Below are 18,499 nucleotides of genomic sequence, written 5' to 3' on the forward strand. Positions count from 1 at the left end.
GGAAATGCGTGGCCGGGCCGTATCCGGATACGGCGTCCGCCGAAAACAGAAGAAATGAAACGGAATATAGTTTCAATTGATAAAAAAATAGAACGCAGATGCACTCGAGCTGTCGTCGTTTAGTTAGCCTCGTCGTCGTCAGATGCACTCGAGCTGTAGTCGTTTAGTTGGCCTCGTCGTCGTCGGCGTCTTCCGCGTTCAAGTCCTCCACGACGTCTTCAAGGGTCAAGTCGTCCAAGTCCGAAAGGCCCACATCGTCGTCCCCCTCGTCCGCCGCCACGACAGCTTCTTCGTCCACGTCCAATGAGTCGAGGACGTCGTCCACGTTCACATCGTCCAAGTTGAGAAGTTCCTCGGCGTCATCGTCGTCGCATCGTCTTGCGCCGAAGCTAGGAGGATAACGTCATCTTCACCGTCCTTCTTGCCATGGAACCAGTCGCTGATGGTCTTTGTGCCGTTCTTGATCTTGTCGGTCCACGAGCCTTCGGGCGACGCAACGGCAGCGTCGTCCTCGGTGTCATCCGATCCAAAGATCTTGTCGAGGAGGCTCTTGTCGTCATCGTCATCCTCAGCGTCCTCGGCGTCTTCGGCGTCGTCACCGTCGGCATTCTCAGCTTCCTCGAAGTCATCAACGTCCTCTTCGGCGGCTTCGACCACGACGACTTGGACGTCGCCTTCGTCACCGTCCTTCTTGCCATGGAACCAGTCGCTGATGGTCTTGGTACCATTCTTAATCTTGTCGGTCCACGAGCCCTCGGGCAACGCAACGACGGCGTCGTCGTTGTTGAAGAGCGTGTCAATGTCGTCGGCGACCGTGCCTGCAAACGCCAACGCGGCCTTTTCGGCCGCGTTTAGGTCGTCGACCGACGCCACAACGGCCATGAGCTGGTCAATGGCGGTCTCGGCCTTGGTGAGCAAGACATCGGCTTCAACCGCCGCGCTCTCGTCGGCGCTGGCGAGCCACTCGGACGAGTCCTCGTCTTCGTCATCCCCGCTGTGGTCCAGGATGTCGCTCCACGATTGCGTGGGCTCGACCGCAGGGACCTCGGCGACCACGTCCACCGTCGGCACCTTCTCAATGACCGAGTTGGCCTAGCACAGAAAAGTCGCGAGCCCATAATGCGTTCAAAGAGTACCTGGCCCGCGGCGCGGAGGTACCGGCTGTCCTTAGCGGCCGTGAGGGCGCAGATGACAAGGAGCGAAAAGAAGGACGTCTTCATGTTGATGGCGAGGCGAGGCGATTTGTAGAATGAGCTGACAATGCCAACGCGAAAGGCGCCAAGAGTCGAATCTTTTTGAGTTTCGAACTCGAACATTGACTGCAAAACACGCCAACGAAGGGTAAGAGGCGTCGATGAACAGTCGAGGGGCGCGGGGCTCGAAGGTTAAGCTGAATGGCTTGGCGACTGCCGACGCGTCGGCTGTGGCACCTGGACCGTGAATCAATATTTCTACTAACGGCAGCGATGAGCGAACTACTTAACATAGCTTGTTTCTGGCATCCAGTAAGTACGACAGTTCTCTCTCATGGTCAACGTCTTGTACGGCAGTGCGACGGACGCAGAAGCAGCAGGCACCGAAGTTCATGGGGTCGTACAAGGTCAAGCGGTGGGGAAGTGCGTCTCAAGAGATTTCTCAGCAGACTAGAAAAAATAGCTCTGAGGTGTCGGCAACTCCTGCAACATCCACTCGGTTGCTAATTGAGCCGGGCGAACGACCAGACAATCAACCCCCGCGCATACCGTCAGAGGGTACTTGGAGCAGTTGACGCATATTGGTGGGGGGCGTTGTTGGCGTGCAGCGATGAAAGAGAATATTCTTGGCACTTTCTCACCTTGCATCAACGTAGCATCAACTTTAATACGGTACTAGCCCCGAGAACTTGCCGTCGCTACCCACGATGTCTACCGACGAGACTCTAAAATGTTAGTTTAGGAAAGCGTGGGCGTTGAAGGGTTACCTTGCAGCGCCGACGGCCTCAACCGTCGTGCAAGCTACATCCTTGATGCGCATTCTGTCAGCAGTGCCACTGCAAATTGCATGCACTATCAATCAGCGGTCCACCTAAGAACTGAACGAACTAATCGCTGTGGACACAGCTGCTTGCGGCGACTTTACTACATTTTAGACGGCTACTTTTGGTGATGACGCAGCATGTATGTCGCTGCAAGGTGCCACTCTGCAGCATGCCGGCGGCGCGACGAAAACTGGCTCCTCGCGCGTGCCAGCACTGCTCGGCCATGAACGTTTGATGCGGGTGCAAGCTGTGCAAGCGCTGCTTGGGGTCGTCTTATTTTCGGCATCGCGATGCTGGTGCATGGCACATGCCACTCGAATCTGGCAGCCAACGTGGCGGCCAACGGCATCTGGTCGTTTCACTTTTCACGCGGCGGCTGGTTGAAGCTCTGATCGGTTGATGGCATTTCAGCTATATTAATAAAACATCGCACCCATTGTACATACAGTCATCTTGATATTCAATTCGAAATCTAAAAAAAGACCTTGTGGTTTAAGCGACGTCGCTTTATTATTTCCTTGGCGATTGAAAAACACGGTAATAATATTCCATTCCAAACGCCATTTGCCTACAAAACATAGGCAATATCTCGCGTTGGCCGTTGGAAATTGAATTAAAAGACACGACCACGTCCAATAAAATGACACCGACCACAAGGGTCAGGCAGTCATTTGTCACCGGGTGATTGAGGTCAAGCGCCCGCCCGACCCGTCGCCGCCCGTCGCTCATCATGGTCGCTGCTTGGAAGAGGCTGCTCCTCGCCGGCGCCGCCATCGTCGCGGCCTACGAATGCCCCAACTCGTGCGGGACGCCATCAGGCCTCGGCTTTTGCCAGTACATTGACTTTCCCACTTGCCGCCTCCAAGAGTCCTGGGACGACCAAGACGTCCTCGCCGCCAAGGCCTTCATGGCGCTCGTCGCGCCGGCCGCCAACTCGACGTACCTCGACGAAGACGGTCATTTCGCCGGTTTTGACAACGTGATCGCGACCAAGCACGAGTTTTTGCTCAACACGACGCACGAGTGCCACGTGCTTCTGCGACGCATTCAGTGTGGCCTGCACTTTCCCATCTGCGAGATTGGCAGCGAGTTTAGCCGGATGTGCTTCAAGTCGTGCCGCGACACGGTCAAGCTCAAGTGCCCGGAGCTCACGGGCATCTGCAACGACGAAGACCCGGCGCTCTTCGAGTCCGACAACAAGTGCTTCCAAGTGAGCTACAGCGGGCCCGCCGTCGGCATGTGGATCGCCGGCTTTTCGATCTCGCTCGTCTTTTCAATTCTCAACTCGGTCGGCATCAACCTCCAAAAGTACTCGCTCACACAGAACGAGAAGCTCGGGTCGCAGAAAGGGTCGTTCCAGCAGCCCATGTGGGTGCTCGGCCTCGTCTTCGTGTGCCTCGGCTCGATCCTGGACTTTGTGGCCTTTGGCATGGCGCCCCAGACGCTCCTCGCGCCGCTCGCTGCGCTCTCGCTCGTGTGGAACATGCTCATCGCGCCCTTCTTCCACAAGGAAAAGGTCACGCGGCGCAACCTCGTCGCCACGTGCATCATCTTTTTTGGCGTGACGCTCACGGTCATCTTTGCCGGCCACTCGACGCCCGCGTACGACCTCGAGGACCTCATCAAGCTCTACCAGACGCCGGTCATGTACTTTTACATTGTGAGCATCCTCCTCTTCCTCATTACGCTCTTCGCGTCGACGCGGTACATTGAGACCAACCACTTGTACGAAGACGGCCTCTTCCACATCGTGTGCTACGGCGGCATCGCCGGGACCTTTGGCGGCCAATCGGTGCTTCTCGCCAAGTCGACGGTCGAGCTCCTCAAGTCGGCAATCTGGGGCGATGGCGCCGATGCGTTCAAGCACCCGGCCACGTATGCGATCATCTCGGGCCTCGTCGTCTGCCTCCTCTGCCAGATTACCTTTCTCAACGGCGGTCTCAAGCGGTTCGACGCGCTTGTCGTCATCCCGGTCTACCAAAGCTTTTGGATCCTCACGAGCGTGCTCGGTGGCATCATGTACTTTGAAGAGTACATTTCGATGACGCAGACCGAGATGGTCATGTTCACCATGGGCGGCGTCGTGACGATTTCAGGGATTATCTACCTCCTCCAAGACACGCAGAGTTCCGGCGCGCCCAGCGGCAAGTACCTCGAACTCGCCCACGTACAATCCATCGATGTCGTCGTATACCGTGCTGATATTGGTGATATGGACTAGGCCGCGACACCCTCCGATGCATGGAACGCCGACGACTCGGACGAAGAGGTGCACCAGCAGCAGCTCGACGACGACCTCGAGGACCCGCATGGATCGCCGACGAACCGCCAGACCCAAGTGTCGCCAACCGACGGTCTCTTCAACGACGGCGATGCGACCAAGAAGATCAAGCCCGTGACCAGTCCTCGAAGCGAGTTCATTTGAGCGCGCGCCACCGATCCTAGTCGGTCTACAGCTCGTCGTATAATATATCTTTCTACATCACGACGCTTCTAGCTGGCCGGTCGAGTGAGGACTCGGTTGAACGAGCGACTCGGTCAAGGGTCCAACACCAGTTGCTGGACCCTTGGTGCTTGGTGGCAGTGGTGATAGGCTCATCATGTCGCAGACATATTTTTATTGCAATGTTTTATGTTGATGGAATCTTTGTATCGAAGACGATGAAACCCATTGAATGGGCCTCCGATAGGTCGATCCTTGCACTTTGTAACCATGCCACCGCGGGCGCTCGGCGGCGTCGCGCTGGCAGCTGTGGCCTTGGTGCTGCTCGCCGTCCTGCAGCGCCACGAGGCCACCGATGGCCTGCTCACGATTACGCAGACGGGCGCTTGCATCTCGGTGCTGAGCACGCTCGGTATCATTGGCAGCTACCGCTACTCGAGCGACGGCCGGTTCCGGCGCCACCCCAACTCGCTCTTGTACTGGAAGGCCATGACGGACTTGGCCTACTCGCTGCCATATCTGCTTGGCTACGTGGCCAACGAGACCGCGCTGGTGTGGATCGTGCTGCCGCACAGCTTGGCGTACAGCTCCGAGTGCTGGTTCTTCCTCATGGCCTACGACTTGTACAAAAGTGGCACCAACCCGTTCACAAACACGGCGACGCGCCTGCGCTGGTACCATGCGCTTGCATGGGGCGTCGGCCTCGTTGCCGCGATCGCGCAGTGGTATGTCATTCCTGCCTACGCGCTCCAAGCCGTCGAGGACGACGACAAGTCGGCGATCCGCGTTGTCTACTACCTCTTTGTCATTCTCTGCGTCGCGTCAGCGGCTGTGTTTATCGTGCTCGAGAAGCTCTCGCAGCCGCTCGGCGGCATCACAGAGGCGCTCAAGACGCGGAAAGCGATGCTGATCGCCGCGCGCACGTACACGACGGCCTACGTCATCTACCAGCTGCTCTTGATCGTGCTCTGGGTGCTGCTTGCCTTCGCATGGCCGAAAGGTACAGTCGAGTGTGCGCGGGCGCGGTTCCTCGCCAAGCTCCTCACGGGCGCGCGCGGCTTTATGGACCTCGTGCTGTGGTTCTCGATCAACCGTCGGCGGCCAGCGTCGCGCCGGTCGGCCTCGTCGAGCTCGAGCGACCTCGACGTCGAGCTCCATCCCGAGCTCAATGTCGCTTTGCGAAAAGAGGTGCTGCACTTTACCACGCGTGGCATTGTGGCTGCGTCGCTCCACTCGCACCAGATTCTGGATGCCGATCATCAGTACCGCGTGCTCATCAACTTGCACGAGCTGGGCATGCACATCCAGTACGCCTTCTGCTTGACTCTTGGATGTGGAGAACGATATATCCGTAGGTTCTACGACTACAAGCCGCGCGCGTTCCGGGACATTCGGTCGGGCTTTGGCGTGCGCGAGTCGGCATACCGCGCGTCGTTCTTGGCCACGTGCCACGAGCGCATTGCGTCTGGCGGGTCGTCCGGCGCCTTTATGTTTTACACGGCCGACTACGTCTTCATCGTCAAGACCATCACCAAGGACGAGCGCCGCGTGCTGTTGGCCATGCTGCCGGCGTACATCCGGTACATGAAGGCGCATCCGGGCAGCCACCTCACGCGGTACCATGTCGGTCTCCACGGCGTGTGCCAATATGTACTGTGTGTAGGTACTATGGCTGCCACGCAATACAGATGTACGGGCAAAAGTTTCATTTCCTTGTCATGGGCAACGCCATGGGCAAGGTGAGCATGCACCAGTTCTTTGACCTCAAGGGGTCGTGGATCAACCGCAATGCCAAGGTACTCGTATGTCCTTTTGCGATACTTATATTTGTATATGCTAGCCGACTCCGCCCGGGCAAACTCGGATCTGTACCTACTGCAACGAACCCTTCAAGGTCGGGTCGAGGTAGACCAATCTGCGCTCCTGTAGACACGAGAGATATACGAAGCGTGACGTAGCCAACCGTGCGAGTTTAGTATCCACGGCGTGCACTTGCCGCACCAAGTGCTTCGAGACAATGATTTCCAGCGGAAAATGCGCCTCCCGGCCGAGACAGGTCGTTGACACCGACGCGTCACGACTCATCTATATTTGATCTAGTCGCGACCATCCTCGCGCAGCTCAAGAAGGACAGCGATTTCCTCGCCGACCAAGGCATTATGGACTATAGTCTCTTGCTCAGCATTCACTGCGCGCGCTTCAACGTCGACCCCCACACCATTCGGTTGACGCCCAAGACACCGCAGCACCACTTTGCATCGGTGACGCGGCACGCGCCGACGTGCTACTTGACGCCGAGTCAGCTGGGCCCGATCATGTCGCCCATTACACTCGAGAGCACGCTGGACGATGTACGTACGCCATCATCACGATCCATGCGATCTTGTTGTGCTCATCCATATACGCGCGGCGTAGGAAGAGTCGAACGTGCTCCAGAGCCGCGGCTGCCGCTTCTCTGTTTACGTTGGCGACGACGACGACGTCGAGACACCACTGTTTCGCAAGTCGTCGGTCGAGTTTGGGACGTTTGAGACTCTCGGCATCGACGACGTCGACGAGAATGAGGAAGGCAGCGTGTCCCGGTCCCACACCTACCACGATCTGCCGTGGGCGGGGCAGCGCACGTTCGATATGAGCGGCTACAAGGCGTGTGCAGTCGTCGGCCCTGATTACTATACATTTGGCATCATCGACATGCTCCAGACGTGGACGTGGCAGAAGCGCGTCGAGCGCTGGTGGAAGGTCCACGTCCTGCAGCGTGACGGCAACGGGATTTCGGCCGCGCCGCCACCGTACTACGCGACGCGGTTCCAGTCCAAGATGGAGTCGATCATGACCGTTGGTCACCACGCGGTTGGCGTGCTCTAATACGCTAATCCGTGTCGAGTGTTTGTTTGTTTCCCTTGATTTTCAATGCTCTTTTCGCCGTTTTTCAGTGCATTTATTGTCTTTTTCGTATTATCATTTTCTGTACAATGGTACTATTTGGAACCGCTCAGACGATGTGGGCGCTCAAGGCCGCGTACTCTTCGAGCCACTGCAATGCTTGGAATCCATTGTGGACGATCGGGGCGTACTCCATGTCGGTCGAGCCAGCCATCGGGTCCGAGAGTGCGAGCAGCGCCGAGACGTGCGATCGCGCAACCCTCGGAAAGGCATTCTACTCGATGACGTTGTCATCCTGACATGGCCTGCGATAAGATTCTGTGTGTACCTGGACGGCCTCGGCGATATCGTGGCGGGAGAGACACCCGCGCTCGCCGTCGTCGACAGCTTCAAACGCTGTCGTGAGTGCATTCTACTTGGTTGAATGAGCACATAACGTGGGCGGAGATGAATGCACGACCGAAAACTCGTGCTGGTTCATGCCATGGACAACAAAATACTCCTCCGAGCTGCGGTAGATGCGCGCGGCGCCCGCGAGCTGCGTCTGCGTGTCGTAGTCGATCATGCGCAGCACCATGGGCGCAATCCGCTTGGCAAAAGCTTCGTAGTTGACAGCATCTTCCTCTTCCTCGACGGCTTCGGAAAGGAGCGCGATGATTTGGATGCGCGTGAGCCCGAGACCCGCGAGGCACAAGGTCGTCTTGAGCGCGGCAAACGAGAGGAGGCCCGTCCCGTCGTCGTCACCACTGCTTTTAGTATGAGGTGTCGACGACCAAGACCAAGTGTGTCGTGAAGAGGTACCTTGCAAACACCTTGTTGAGCTGGACTTCGACCACGTCTTCGCTGCGTGGCGTCTCGAGAAGGTCGTTGGCGTGCGCGTACAAGAGTGCGTTAAAGATGGTCGGGATCGTATCCGAGTAGATGACAATGTTGTCGACCGTCTCGGGCACTTGAAACAATATCAAGTTGATTTCTCGGCGCGTCAAGCCCAAGTCGCCGTCCTACATACCATGAAACACGGAAAAGCTAGACGGTACCGACCTGGAGACAGCCCATAAAGACGTGGCGCGTCACCGAGCCCGTATTGTCGGCGTCAATGTGGTGCAGAATATCGCGCAAAAGACTCTCCATCTCTTCCCGCAACAGCCCATGCAAGAGCGCGTCCGTGTCCTCGTTGATAGGCACTTCGATGCCCGCATTGGCATCGTACAGCGGAGAATCGATACTCTACCGAATGATTGACTTGATAGAATCTGCAGAGCTTACGTACCTTGCGTTTCTTGAGCGTCGTGATGACGCGCCCGGCGGCCGTCACAAAGTCTATGCCGCCTCTGTCGACGCCGATTCTTATTGTCAATCAGAATACCCGAGTAGGCCACGGAGGCGTTCTCGAGCTCGTCGACTTCGGCAGCGCAGCGCAAACGAGCGACCGGGTTGAGCTTGAGGTACTCGACCATGTCGGAAAAAGCCTACGCACCTTTGAGGGATGGCGGGGCGACTTCTCATACCTTTTTAAAGTCGGCAATGTCAAGGTACCCGACGTTCGGCGGGTCCGCCGCGCGGAACGTCTGCCAGAGAAAGTCGTCGATCTCTTCGTCGGCCATGGTCATAAACTTTTCGGTCGCAAACGTTTGGCCGTTGTTGATGCCCGCGCGCTTCTCGGCGAGGTCCTTAAAGTACTTGATGCCGTACTGCAAAATGTCTTCGCGCGTCTTGAGCTTCTCTTGCTGCCGCAGCACTTCGCGCGCAAAGTTGCGCAGCGTATCGGGAAACCCATCAGGCACCTTGATCGTCTTGGCATACCGTGATGCCATCCTGGTTCGATCGGGCTTTGAACCGTCGCGAGCTACGGGTCGCACCTCGTCTTTTTCTAACCGACTATGAAACGGCCGTGCTCTATCGGTTATAAATACCGGACATCGGATGATGTGTCGGTTACAAATGCAGGTCAACGGATATCAAATTGGAGTGTCGATCATCGTCCTGGCCATGTCGTCTTCCAAGCTCTGCTTTCTGTCCGATGCATGCGCCTCGATGCAGTTAAGCAGCTAAAGGCACGTGGTATGTAGTCCATCCAGAAGACCAAGACGACGATGAAGAAGACGAAGGAAGAGATACGAGTAGAGAGAGTAGTAGTGTAGTAGCGCAAGGGGGCGAAATCCAGCCCATCTAAATGACACGGCGCTTCTTGGCCGTGTTCATGTACGGGCGCAGGACCCATTCGTTCTCGGCCTCCTTTTGCTCGAGCGTACCAAGCTTGATCTGGTAGAGCTGCAACTCGAAGCGAGGACCGCACTCTTGGAGTTCGACCTCGCGGCCCGTCTTCTTGAACACGTGGTGTCGGAACGAGAGAAAGTCGTCCGTGTTGGAGAACGTAATCACGCGCTTCGAGTCGGGTTTGGGCACGGGAAATAAATATTTCAAAATGTTGCCCACGCGTTGACCCTACCCACAGCATTTAAGATTTCGCCCATTTCGAGCAAGCAGTACCATGGACGTGTTGAACTTGTCGAGGATGATGTGCGGGTATGCCTCCGAGACCGTCGCGCGGTCCTCAATGTCGTGGCGCATGACGACGTTCTGGAGCGAAAAGTACGCAGTCGGGCCGTACGGCAAGTGGCAGACGACCAGACCATCTACATGGCCGCATCATGAGAATTGGAGCACAAAATCAGGCGTGGGTTCGAACCCGGCTCGCCGCGCGTCTCGGTAATCATGACCAGATCCGTAAACTCGTTGGCGCGCGCCGACTCGACAAGGTCGCCGATCGTGTGCGCACCGCGGTTGAGGCGCACAGCGTTGGGAAAGATGAGGCGGACTTCCTGCGCAAACTTTTTGAGGCGCGCGCTTGGGTCGCGCGACGTCGTGATCGCGATCTTCGGGTCAAACATGCCCGCGTTCTGGTACTCGTCGTCAATGTGCGACTTGGGCACAATGTGCTTGTCATCGTCGAACTCGAGCTCCTTGCGCAGGTCTTCCTCGACGCTGCGGAGCTCGGTCGGGATGGCCTTGCCGCCCTCGATGGCCTTCTTGAGCTGCACCTTGCGCTCATACTGGGCGCGCTCCTGGCCCTCGAGACCCTTGCGGTAGAGGTACTCGCGGCGCATGCGCACGTTGCGGCGGACGGACATGCTTGCTACGGTCGTCTTGTTAAGCACTTGTGGCCGGCCAATTCATTGGTCCGTGCGGAAATTCCATTTTCGCCGCTTTTCATTGGCGACTGGATCTGCATTTTGGCCAATAAAACACGTTCCACCAATGGTTCTAACTAATATATTGGTGGCGTTGGCGCTTTGAAAGCTCATTCGGCCTTGAAGATGACGGAAGCTGCCACGTTCCGCGATGATGTGCTCGAGAAGCCCGAGGTAGACACGCTGCATGGAGATGCGGCATGGAGATGGAGATGTCGTGGCGCCATGTAGGTCTTCTTCACGCCCTCGGACGACGTCGCGACGACGATTGCCCACTTTACAAAGTACCTCTTCGACCAAGGTAGATGATCCATATGCATGCTGCATCGAGATGCATGGCCGCATGATCCTAGGCAAGCAATGTCCTACGACGCCCAAGACGCCATTGGATACGCTCTACGTCGATGGCTTTGACGCCGACCAGATCTGGGAGCAACTCAAGTTGCAGGTGCAACCCATCCCATAATGCTGCAAGCATGGGCTCAACCTCGAGTAGAACGAACCTGTGGCCAAGGAAGTCGGCCGCTACGTCAAGCGCGTCGTAAAGAACCCGAAATCGGTCGTGCTCTTCCATGCGGGTGCGGACGACGACGAGCAAGCCGACGCCGATGAGGATATGGACAACGACGACGCCGACGGCAGCGAGAAGGACGACGGCGAGCTGTCGGTCGAAGACGAGCAGGACGACGACGACGACGAGGCCATGCACAGCGACGACGAGGACGATGAGGACGCTCCGAAGAAGAAGCGTGCGGCGCCGAAGAAGACGTCCAAGAAGCGCAAGCGCGTGCCGGATGCTGAAGGTGTCGAGGACGGCTTCTTCGACTGGGACGAGATGGAGAAGGCAGCCGAAGAGGTACGCTCTGCGACGAGGATTGCAGCATGGATGCTCATGCCGAATCTAGGAAGAGAACGAAGACTCTATGGACGACGAAGGCGAGGATCTCGAAGACGACGACGAGGACGACGAAGATGAGGACGAAGATGGCTTGTTTGAAGACGGCGCAGTGAACGAGAAGAAGGCAACATACAAGGATTTCTTTGAAGGCGACGACGAAGACGCCGATGGCGGCAACGACGACGATGAGGACGACGAGGAAGATGAGGTCGAGGACGCGGGGTCCGACGAGGACGAGGACGCGCCTACCTCCAACAAGCGCAAGGCGCTCACGGAGGACGAAGAAGAAGACCTCGCGGAGCGTGGCATTCTCTCGTCGCACCAGCGGCGGATGGCCAACTTGCACTCGCAGATCGAGTCGCTCGAAGAAGAGGCGCTCGGCGACAAGCCGTGGGCGCTCAAGGGCGAGGTCAAGGCCGCGGCCCGTCCCGAAAACAGTCTCCTCGAAGCCACGCTCGAGTACGACCGGCCGACGCGCGTCGCACCGACGATCACGGTCGAGGTGACGCAGGCGCTGGAAGAGATCATCAAGGAGCGCATCCGCGAAGACCAGTACGACGACGTGATCCGCAAGTTTGCAGTCAACGAGAACGCGCAGCGCGAGGTCGCGGACCTCAGCATGGAGAAGAGCAAGGAGGGCCTTGGCGAGATTTACGAGAAGGAGTACATGAAGAACGCGATGGGCTTTGAAGACAACTCGGACATGAAGAAGGAGCAGGAGGAGATCGAGGCCATGTTCCAAAAGCTCTGCTGGAAGCTCGACGCGCTCTCCAACTTTCACTTTACGCCCAAGCCTGTCGTGCGCGAGATGGCCGTGCAGTCGACGGCGCCTGCCATTTCCATGGAAGAGGTCCGACCCTCGATGCAACGAGTGGGCGGCTCATGGCAACCACGTGTGTGTCTAGGCGGTGCCGATCGGTGTCAGCGATGCCACCATGGCCGCGCCCGAAGAAGTCTACGACAAGAAGCGCAAGCGGTACGCGCTTCGATCTCCTCGAATGTGTGAGCTCATACGTGCATATATAGCGACGCGGTTGTCCGGTCCCGCGAGGAAATGTCGCAGGACGAGCGCAAGGCTGCTCGCAACGTACGCCTTGGTGATTTGTGGACGCTGGCACTGATCTCTCTCTCTATGATCTTAGGCCAAGAAGCACGCGCGCCGGAAAGAGCGGGCGCAAAAGGACGCGGACGAGCGCCTCGTGGCCAAGATCAACCCGGGCATGGGCAACAAGTACGAGAAGAAGAAGATGCTCGAAGGCCTCCAGGCCAAGAACGTCACTGCGGGCAAGGAGATCGAGGGCTCGACCCGGCAGTTCTCCAACTCGTCCGAGTTTTTCACCAAGCTCCAAGCGGACGCCAACAAGACGATCGACCAGCACCGGGCCGAGAAGGCCGCAGCCAAGAAGGCCGACGCCAAGTCGGCGTCGTTCTACAAGCTATAATTGCCATAATTCTACTCTATTCGCCTACACCCGCCACGTCCACCTGCGCCTTGTCAACGCCATATAGGTCCTTTGAGACGGTGTGAAAGTTGAAAGTTTGAAAGTTTGATATGTTGAAAATTTGAAGATCGGAATGTATCGAGTGGCTTTCAATAGATCGGCGGATCGGTCGCGCCAGACTTCCACTTGGTTATCCGAAAATCCTTGACGGTCGGGAGCTTCACGGGCGACGCAAACAACTGCGGGAGTCCGATCGTCGGGCAGCTCTCGGCCCGCAGCAGCTGGTGCTTGTCTTGCTTGGACTTTTGGTGCGCGAGCACGTGCTTCTGGAGCGAGTCGAGCGGGAGGGGCTTGACAAATACAGCGCTTTTCGTGGCACTTGTCTCGTGGCTGTTGAGCATCTTGCTATACTGGCGCTGCGCCTCCAAGAGCTCGTTCTTGGACTTGACGTGGCGCGGCGTGCGCACGTTGGCCGGGTCAACCCGGAACGCGACTTCTTTCGGGTCGACGAGGCACGCGGTGACGCCTTTGGACGACTTGAGGTCGAAGAGCCGCTCCTTTGCGCGCAATTTGTTCATGGTTTTGCTAAACAGACCCTTGTCGTTGGCGAGCAAGTGGGCAATCTACGCCAGTATTCAGCTTGATGACACTTGGTATTGTGCATCGTGTTACCTGGTCGTCCGACTTGCCCTTGTACGCGCCGTTGAATTTCCACATGTCGCCCGCATTGCGCCCGACAAACTCGCGTGCCATGAGCAGTCGGCCTTCGGCTTGAAGCTTGGCCTGCATCGCGACGCGCTCACCGGCATCAATGACGCCGTCGCCGTTCAGATCCGAGGCTGCCAGGTCATGGAGCGTCGACTGCTTGAGTTGCACGTGGAGTTGCATCTCGTAGTCGTCGATGACGCCGTCACCATCAATATCAATTGCGCCATAGTCGTTGGTAACCACCTGCTTGGTGTGGACCGCACGAGCATTGGTGTTATTGTCCTTGGACGGCACTTCGTCCAAGGCTTCGAGGTCCAGTTGCAGCGCATCGTCTTTTCAAACTGCGCGTACTTGGACGAGCCGGCTTGGAGCGCGGCGCGTGCTTGGAGCTGCGTCGGCGTCCGCAGTTTGCGCTGCGTATAGACCCACGTCTGTGGTCCGTTGTCGTCGTCGTCGTCGTTGCTATTGCTACTGTGACGCGGTAGCGCGGCTTCGAGCGCCGACGGCTCGCCGAGGCACGACCGGAGGTGCTGCGACGACCGGATCGTGCGCTGGCGCTCGACTGTCTCGAGGTACGGCATGAGCTTGGCAAAGTTCTTGTGCTCGGCAATGCACCGGACCGCCTCGTCGTTCGACTTGCCGGCAAAGACCGTGCCGTAGCGCCAAAGCTTGCCGTTGTTGCGGTCGATGAACTCGTGCGCGATCGTATATTTGCCGACGGCGACACGCATCGCATTGCGCTCCGCCTCGGTTGGCGCCTCTCCGGTGTGCTCCAGAGTCGATGTGATCTCGTGGAGGTACTTGGCCATGCGCATCTCGCGGACGTCAATGATGCCGTCGCCGTCAATGTCGGTGGCGACGACCGCAGACCGCTTCGCAGCGAGCGCCGCCTTGGCGTCGTTGGCGGCCTTGGCGCGGGCGTCCTTGCCGTGCACCAACTGCGGCGCGACTGGCAGCTCGTCCTTGGTCGAGAGGTATTTCCACCGGTCGCGCGTGTGGAGGTTCGTGGCGCCACCGGATGGCCGCCGCACGCGCCGCCCCGTCTTTCGCTTCTCGCCGCCGCCGCTGTGCATGGTGCGAAGTAATATATATGTAGGTTGCCGCCTAAATTTAGTCGAGCGTTCGAGCTCGAGACGCACCAACTGTCCACTGTCCACTTTGGTGCGTTGTTGGTCGTCATGGTAGCTAATAGCTAGCTCTTTATATTTATGAATATCTCGTCTACTCTACTCCATTGTCGACGAGGTTGTCAACGATGTAGCCTTGAACAAGAGCCGCCGTGACCGAGGCAACACAAGGTGCGTTGCGAGTCCTTATTACGGTATAAACGACATCGCGGCTCCATAAAAGACGGTCTTTTTACAAGAAATACGGAAATCCTACAGCGACGCTGATTGGCTGGCTATATATCCAGAAAGTGCAATTTCGCCGCTTGGTGGCAGCGCCCATCATGATGATGCTGGCGCGTGCTCGGGGCCTCCAGCAGCGCTGGCGCAGTAGCCTCTCGCCGGCGTACACCAAGCTGCTCGATATCGTACGCATCGAGCGCAACCTCCAGGCGCCGCGCTCCGATGTCACGTACCTTCCGACCAAGTACCAGGTTCCTTTTGACGACGCCTTACCATCGCACTCGCACGGACACACCATTGACGTCTCGGCGCTGCGGGGAAGTTTAAGTACGGTCGCATCCCGACTGATGTGGTTATCGCGCTAGACGAGCTCAAGTTTGTGTGGACGCCACATGAATTCAACTGGTCGCGCAACTTTGAGGCACTCGCGACACACGAAGCTGCATGGCAACGTGCTCGTCGCCCAGGACTTTGTTTTGCCAGACAACGACCCGCTATGGTCCAAGGATGCGTGGGGCTTTAAGCTCGGAATCTTTGTCTCGACTCTTCGGTCGGGAGGTCGTGACAAGTGCCCCGCGCCGCGCCGTGCTGGACTCGACGCTCTTGGTTTCGTCAGGGACTGGCTTGAAAAGAGCTGGAACCTCCGGATCCAAGCGCTCACCACGTACAAGGAGCTCCACGGTGACCTTATCGTGCCTCAGTCGTTTGTGGTTCCCGACGATGATGTCGCATGGCCGACCGAGATGCGCGGGATGCGCCTCGGCCTTGCCGTCAACTACATTCGCCACAGAGAAGAGGAATGTCCACTGGAGCGCAAGGCACAGCTCGACGCCCTTGGGTTTGAGAGGGACTGCCTCGAAGAGAACTGGAACTTTCGCATTGCCGCGCTCACCAAGTACAAGGAGCTCCACAGTGACCTTCTTGTGGCTGCTTTGTTTGCGGTTCCCAACAATGACGCTGCGTGGCCGAATGAGTTTTGGGGCATCAAAATCAGTAGTATGGCGTTGAACCTCCGCGGACGCGAATCTTTATGTCCACCCGAGCGCAAGGCCGAGCTGGACGCCCTCGGATTTCGCTGGAAGATCAAAAGCACTTGAAAGAAAAACGATAAAATGCCTTTTAAGTATCGACAGTGTTTGTCACTGTTGCGGTTTTGTCAACAATATTGTCTGCAAGAGAGGCACACATTGTCTGAACGCCAGCAGACGAACCTCGTGTGCTTCGCTACGACATACCACAAGATGTCGTGTCCACAAAAGCGAGACTCGGGGTACGCGGCGAATTTTCAAGGTGCGACGGCCCGCCCTCCATCATGCAGTGGTTGGCGGTCAAGTCCTCACATGGGTTTTCTATTGTGATGCAATCTGCGTCAGAAGATTGGTACCAAGGTCGTCCATTATGTCCGTGGCTTGATGGCGTGCAACAACTATACGACACGATTTCTCGAGCTCGCAGCTCGCGGCGTTCCTTCCAAGAGGATATGGCCGAGTGGGTTGGCAACGTTCGTCTGATCTTGGTCCACCGTGATCTCGGGCTTTATCACCGCTGCGGCTTCCCCGCGCCTCGTTTGACGTCGATCGTCGTCGTAGTCGCTTCTCTTTTTGTGCTTTCGACAAGAGCTGCTGTGACGCAGGCCGCGTCCAACGTACGTTGACGAAGCGCAGACCAGCAGACTGCGCACTGTGTTGAATGCAACCAAGGCTCTAGTCGGCAGCTCCCGGCGTTCAGAAAGCCCCGTCGAATGAGCTCCCCACGGCCAATCTCGTGTTGCAGACGTTCGCCATGAATACTACGAGCGCTGCTCTGCCACGGTCCCCAACGATCATGTATTCCTAACCTCCTAACCTTCTCCTCCTAACCTCCTACAGCTCAATCCGTCGACAGAAGACACGATGCTCTCTTCGTCGATCATCTTGGTGTTCCTCTTTGCTACGTCCAAAGACGCCTATTGCCTACTCCATCCCCTAGGTTAACACAGCCCAAGCTAGCCAGCCCCCTTGTGTGGTGAAATACCAATGGTGCATGCTAGAACCTCTTCAAGTGCACGGTTGACATCAGATCGCACCGAGTGGGACGCGCAGCACGGGTCTGCCATACGGTCTCGAGGTACATGTACAATACATCACCCGTACTACATTGTAGCTCACTCATACCATCAGCTTACATAGTCGCGTTCGATTCGCATGTGCATATTTCCTGACCCCAACCTCTCCAGATGAAGTGGTGGGAGCTTCCCGGTAACGTCTTTCATCTTGCTTCGCTGGTCGTTATTTCCTTGTCAGTTAGTTCTTATCCCTATATCATGGGCAACGCCGCCGCCGTCGCTGTTCCGATCGTCGTCGCCGTCGTCCTGATCTACGTCGTCATGACGCGCAGCGTCAAGATCGTCAAGGAGAAGGAAACGATGGTCATTGAGCGCCTCGGGCGCGTGCACATGGTGCTCTCACCCGGCTTCCACCTCATCCTTCCGTTCATCGACCGGCCTCGCACCCACGACCAAAAGTACATTGTCGAGGTCAGCGGGCGCTTGACGCTTGTCGACAAGGAGGGCTATGAGACGATTTCAACGCAAAACGAGGTGCTGGATTTTGCCAAGCAGCCCGTCATTACGCGCGACAACGCCGCCATCTTCCTCGACGCCGTCCTCCAATACTCGATCACGAGCCCGCGCACGTACATTTATACGGTCAAGAACCTCCCGCACCTCCTCAGCGTCCTTCTGCAAGCGCAAATCCGCAACGTGGCTGGGTCGCTCGACGTCGACCAGATCATTGAAGACACGGCGCAGATGGACCGCGTCTCGAGCCTCATGGACGCGGCGGCGGTCCAGTATGGCGTCAAGATCTCGATGGTCAAGATCCAACGCGTCGACGCGGGTCGACTCAGCCAAGTTCTCGCCGCGAAGAAGCAAGCGGATTTGAAAACAAGGAAATCTTCATCCAAGCCAAAGCGCTCAAGCAAACGACCGTCATCAACGCCGAGGGGAACCGCGACCGGATGATCAAAGAGGCCGAAGGCGAGGCGCAGCAGACCTTGTCGCGCGGTACCGCTCCTTCTAACAGTATTCACTAAGAACACATCTGTCTATCTAGCGCGCGGTGAAGCCCAAGCCATTGTCAACGCGGCCAACGCCGAAGCCCGCAGTATCAAGGAGGTTGGAATGTATCGATGTATCAATTTTTTTTCAAGGAGGCGGATCGTCATGTAGATTTCCAAAGTCGTCACGCGCAATGGCGAAGACCCGCTGCGGTACCTCTTGGCACTTAAATACATTGAGGTCATGCGGCAAATCCTGTCCCTCAAACACACAGAGGTAGCCGAGAAAAAGTGTCTCGTCGATGTAGACCCTAACCGCTGTGCAGGTTCAACTCATGCCCTTTGAAACCACGTTCTTGCAGACCATCAAGGGCTTTGGTCTCAACACTGTCGCCCCTTCACATACGTAGTTCGTCGACGACCACAAGAAAACGACTAGTACATAATTTGGTGTCCTTTCCCATCGATCATCAAGGACCACCCACTCTGGACTACCCCCGAGCATACCCCCATTACAATTCACCCAATC

The 18,499-nt window shown here is 57.1% G+C and overlaps 9 protein-coding genes across 9 annotated transcripts; 5 read left to right on the forward strand and 4 right to left on the reverse strand.

Moving 5' to 3' along the window:
• Positions 1 to 163: 163 nt before the first annotated feature.
• On the reverse strand, positions 164 to 1,220 carry SPRG_13726 (hypothetical protein; the record flags this gene model as incomplete). The annotated part of the gene is made up of 3 exons (XM_012352669.1): positions 164 to 352; positions 403 to 1,092; positions 1,137 to 1,220. The coding sequence occupies 3 exons, from the start codon at positions 1,218 to 1,220 to the stop codon at positions 164 to 166; spliced, it is 963 nt and encodes a 320-aa protein (XP_012208059.1).
• Positions 1,221 to 2,666: 1,446 nt separating this feature from the next.
• Positions 2,667 to 4,505, forward strand: SPRG_13727 (hypothetical protein). The gene is made up of 2 exons (XM_012352670.1): positions 2,667 to 4,184; positions 4,239 to 4,505. Exons 1-2 carry the CDS (start codon positions 2,748 to 2,750, stop codon positions 4,440 to 4,442), a joined length of 1,641 nt encoding a protein of 546 aa, XP_012208060.1. The 5' UTR covers positions 2,667 to 2,747; the 3' UTR covers positions 4,443 to 4,505.
• Positions 4,506 to 4,720: 215 nt separating this feature from the next.
• SPRG_13728 (hypothetical protein) lies at positions 4,721 to 7,328 on the forward strand (the record flags this gene model as incomplete). The annotated part of the gene is made up of 7 exons (XM_012352671.1): positions 4,721 to 5,767; positions 5,816 to 6,076; positions 6,124 to 6,256; positions 6,301 to 6,365; positions 6,419 to 6,516; positions 6,561 to 6,811; positions 6,876 to 7,328. Exons 1-7 carry the CDS (start codon positions 4,731 to 4,733, stop codon positions 7,326 to 7,328), a joined length of 2,298 nt encoding a protein of 765 aa, XP_012208061.1. The 5' UTR covers positions 4,721 to 4,730.
• A 53-nt stretch (positions 7,329 to 7,381) lies between these two features.
• Positions 7,382 to 9,176, reverse strand: SPRG_13729 (hypothetical protein). The gene is made up of 8 exons (XM_012352672.1): positions 8,855 to 9,176; positions 8,713 to 8,815; positions 8,617 to 8,666; positions 8,388 to 8,573; positions 8,148 to 8,347; positions 7,807 to 8,092; positions 7,675 to 7,758; positions 7,382 to 7,620 (listed from the first exon to the last, which is right to left on the reverse strand). Exons 1-8 carry the CDS (start codon positions 9,158 to 9,160, stop codon positions 7,456 to 7,458), a joined length of 1,380 nt encoding a protein of 459 aa, XP_012208062.1. The 5' UTR covers positions 9,161 to 9,176; the 3' UTR covers positions 7,382 to 7,455.
• Positions 9,177 to 9,491: 315 nt separating this feature from the next.
• Positions 9,492 to 10,503, reverse strand: SPRG_13730 (hypothetical protein). Its single transcript, XM_012352673.1, has 3 exons — positions 10,036 to 10,503; positions 9,837 to 9,982; positions 9,492 to 9,791 (listed from the first exon to the last, which is right to left on the reverse strand). The coding sequence occupies exons 1-3, from the start codon at positions 10,475 to 10,477 to the stop codon at positions 9,516 to 9,518; spliced, it is 864 nt and encodes a 287-aa protein (XP_012208063.1). The 5' UTR covers positions 10,478 to 10,503; the 3' UTR covers positions 9,492 to 9,515.
• A 160-nt stretch (positions 10,504 to 10,663) lies between these two features.
• Positions 10,664 to 12,877, forward strand: SPRG_22333 (hypothetical protein; the record flags this gene model as incomplete). Its single annotated transcript, XM_012352690.1, has 8 exons — positions 10,664 to 10,711; positions 10,769 to 10,838; positions 10,891 to 10,985; positions 11,034 to 11,393; positions 11,443 to 12,285; positions 12,341 to 12,411; positions 12,462 to 12,522; positions 12,578 to 12,877. The coding sequence occupies 8 exons, from the start codon at positions 10,664 to 10,666 to the stop codon at positions 12,875 to 12,877; spliced, it is 1,848 nt and encodes a 615-aa protein (XP_012208080.1).
• Positions 12,878 to 13,026: 149 nt separating this feature from the next.
• SPRG_13731 (hypothetical protein) lies at positions 13,027 to 14,658 on the reverse strand (the record flags this gene model as incomplete). The annotated part of the gene is made up of 4 exons (XM_012352674.1): positions 13,027 to 13,500; positions 13,550 to 13,828; positions 13,875 to 13,890; positions 13,937 to 14,658. 4 exons carry the CDS (start codon positions 14,656 to 14,658, stop codon positions 13,027 to 13,029), a joined length of 1,491 nt encoding a protein of 496 aa, XP_012208064.1.
• Positions 14,659 to 15,004: 346 nt separating this feature from the next.
• Positions 15,005 to 16,031, forward strand: SPRG_13732 (hypothetical protein; the record flags this gene model as incomplete). The annotated part of the gene is made up of 3 exons (XM_012352675.1): positions 15,005 to 15,261; positions 15,300 to 15,309; positions 15,356 to 16,031. The coding sequence occupies exons 1-3, from the start codon at positions 15,036 to 15,038 to the stop codon at positions 16,029 to 16,031; spliced, it is 912 nt and encodes a 303-aa protein (XP_012208065.1). The 5' UTR covers positions 15,005 to 15,035.
• A 1,205-nt stretch (positions 16,032 to 17,236) lies between these two features.
• Positions 17,237 to 18,380, forward strand: SPRG_13733 (hypothetical protein; the record flags this gene model as incomplete). The annotated part of the gene is made up of 5 exons (XM_012352676.1): positions 17,237 to 17,824; positions 17,863 to 17,977; positions 18,027 to 18,088; positions 18,143 to 18,247; positions 18,297 to 18,380. The coding sequence occupies 5 exons, from the start codon at positions 17,237 to 17,239 to the stop codon at positions 18,378 to 18,380; spliced, it is 954 nt and encodes a 317-aa protein (XP_012208066.1).
• Positions 18,381 to 18,499: the final 119 nt, after the last annotated feature.

Source organism: Saprolegnia parasitica, assembly GCF_000151545.1.
Source record: "Saprolegnia parasitica CBS 223.65 unplaced genomic scaffold supercont2.104, whole genome shotgun sequence".
Lineage (NCBI taxonomy): Eukaryota > Oomycota > Saprolegniomycetes > Saprolegniales > Saprolegniaceae > Saprolegnia > Saprolegnia parasitica.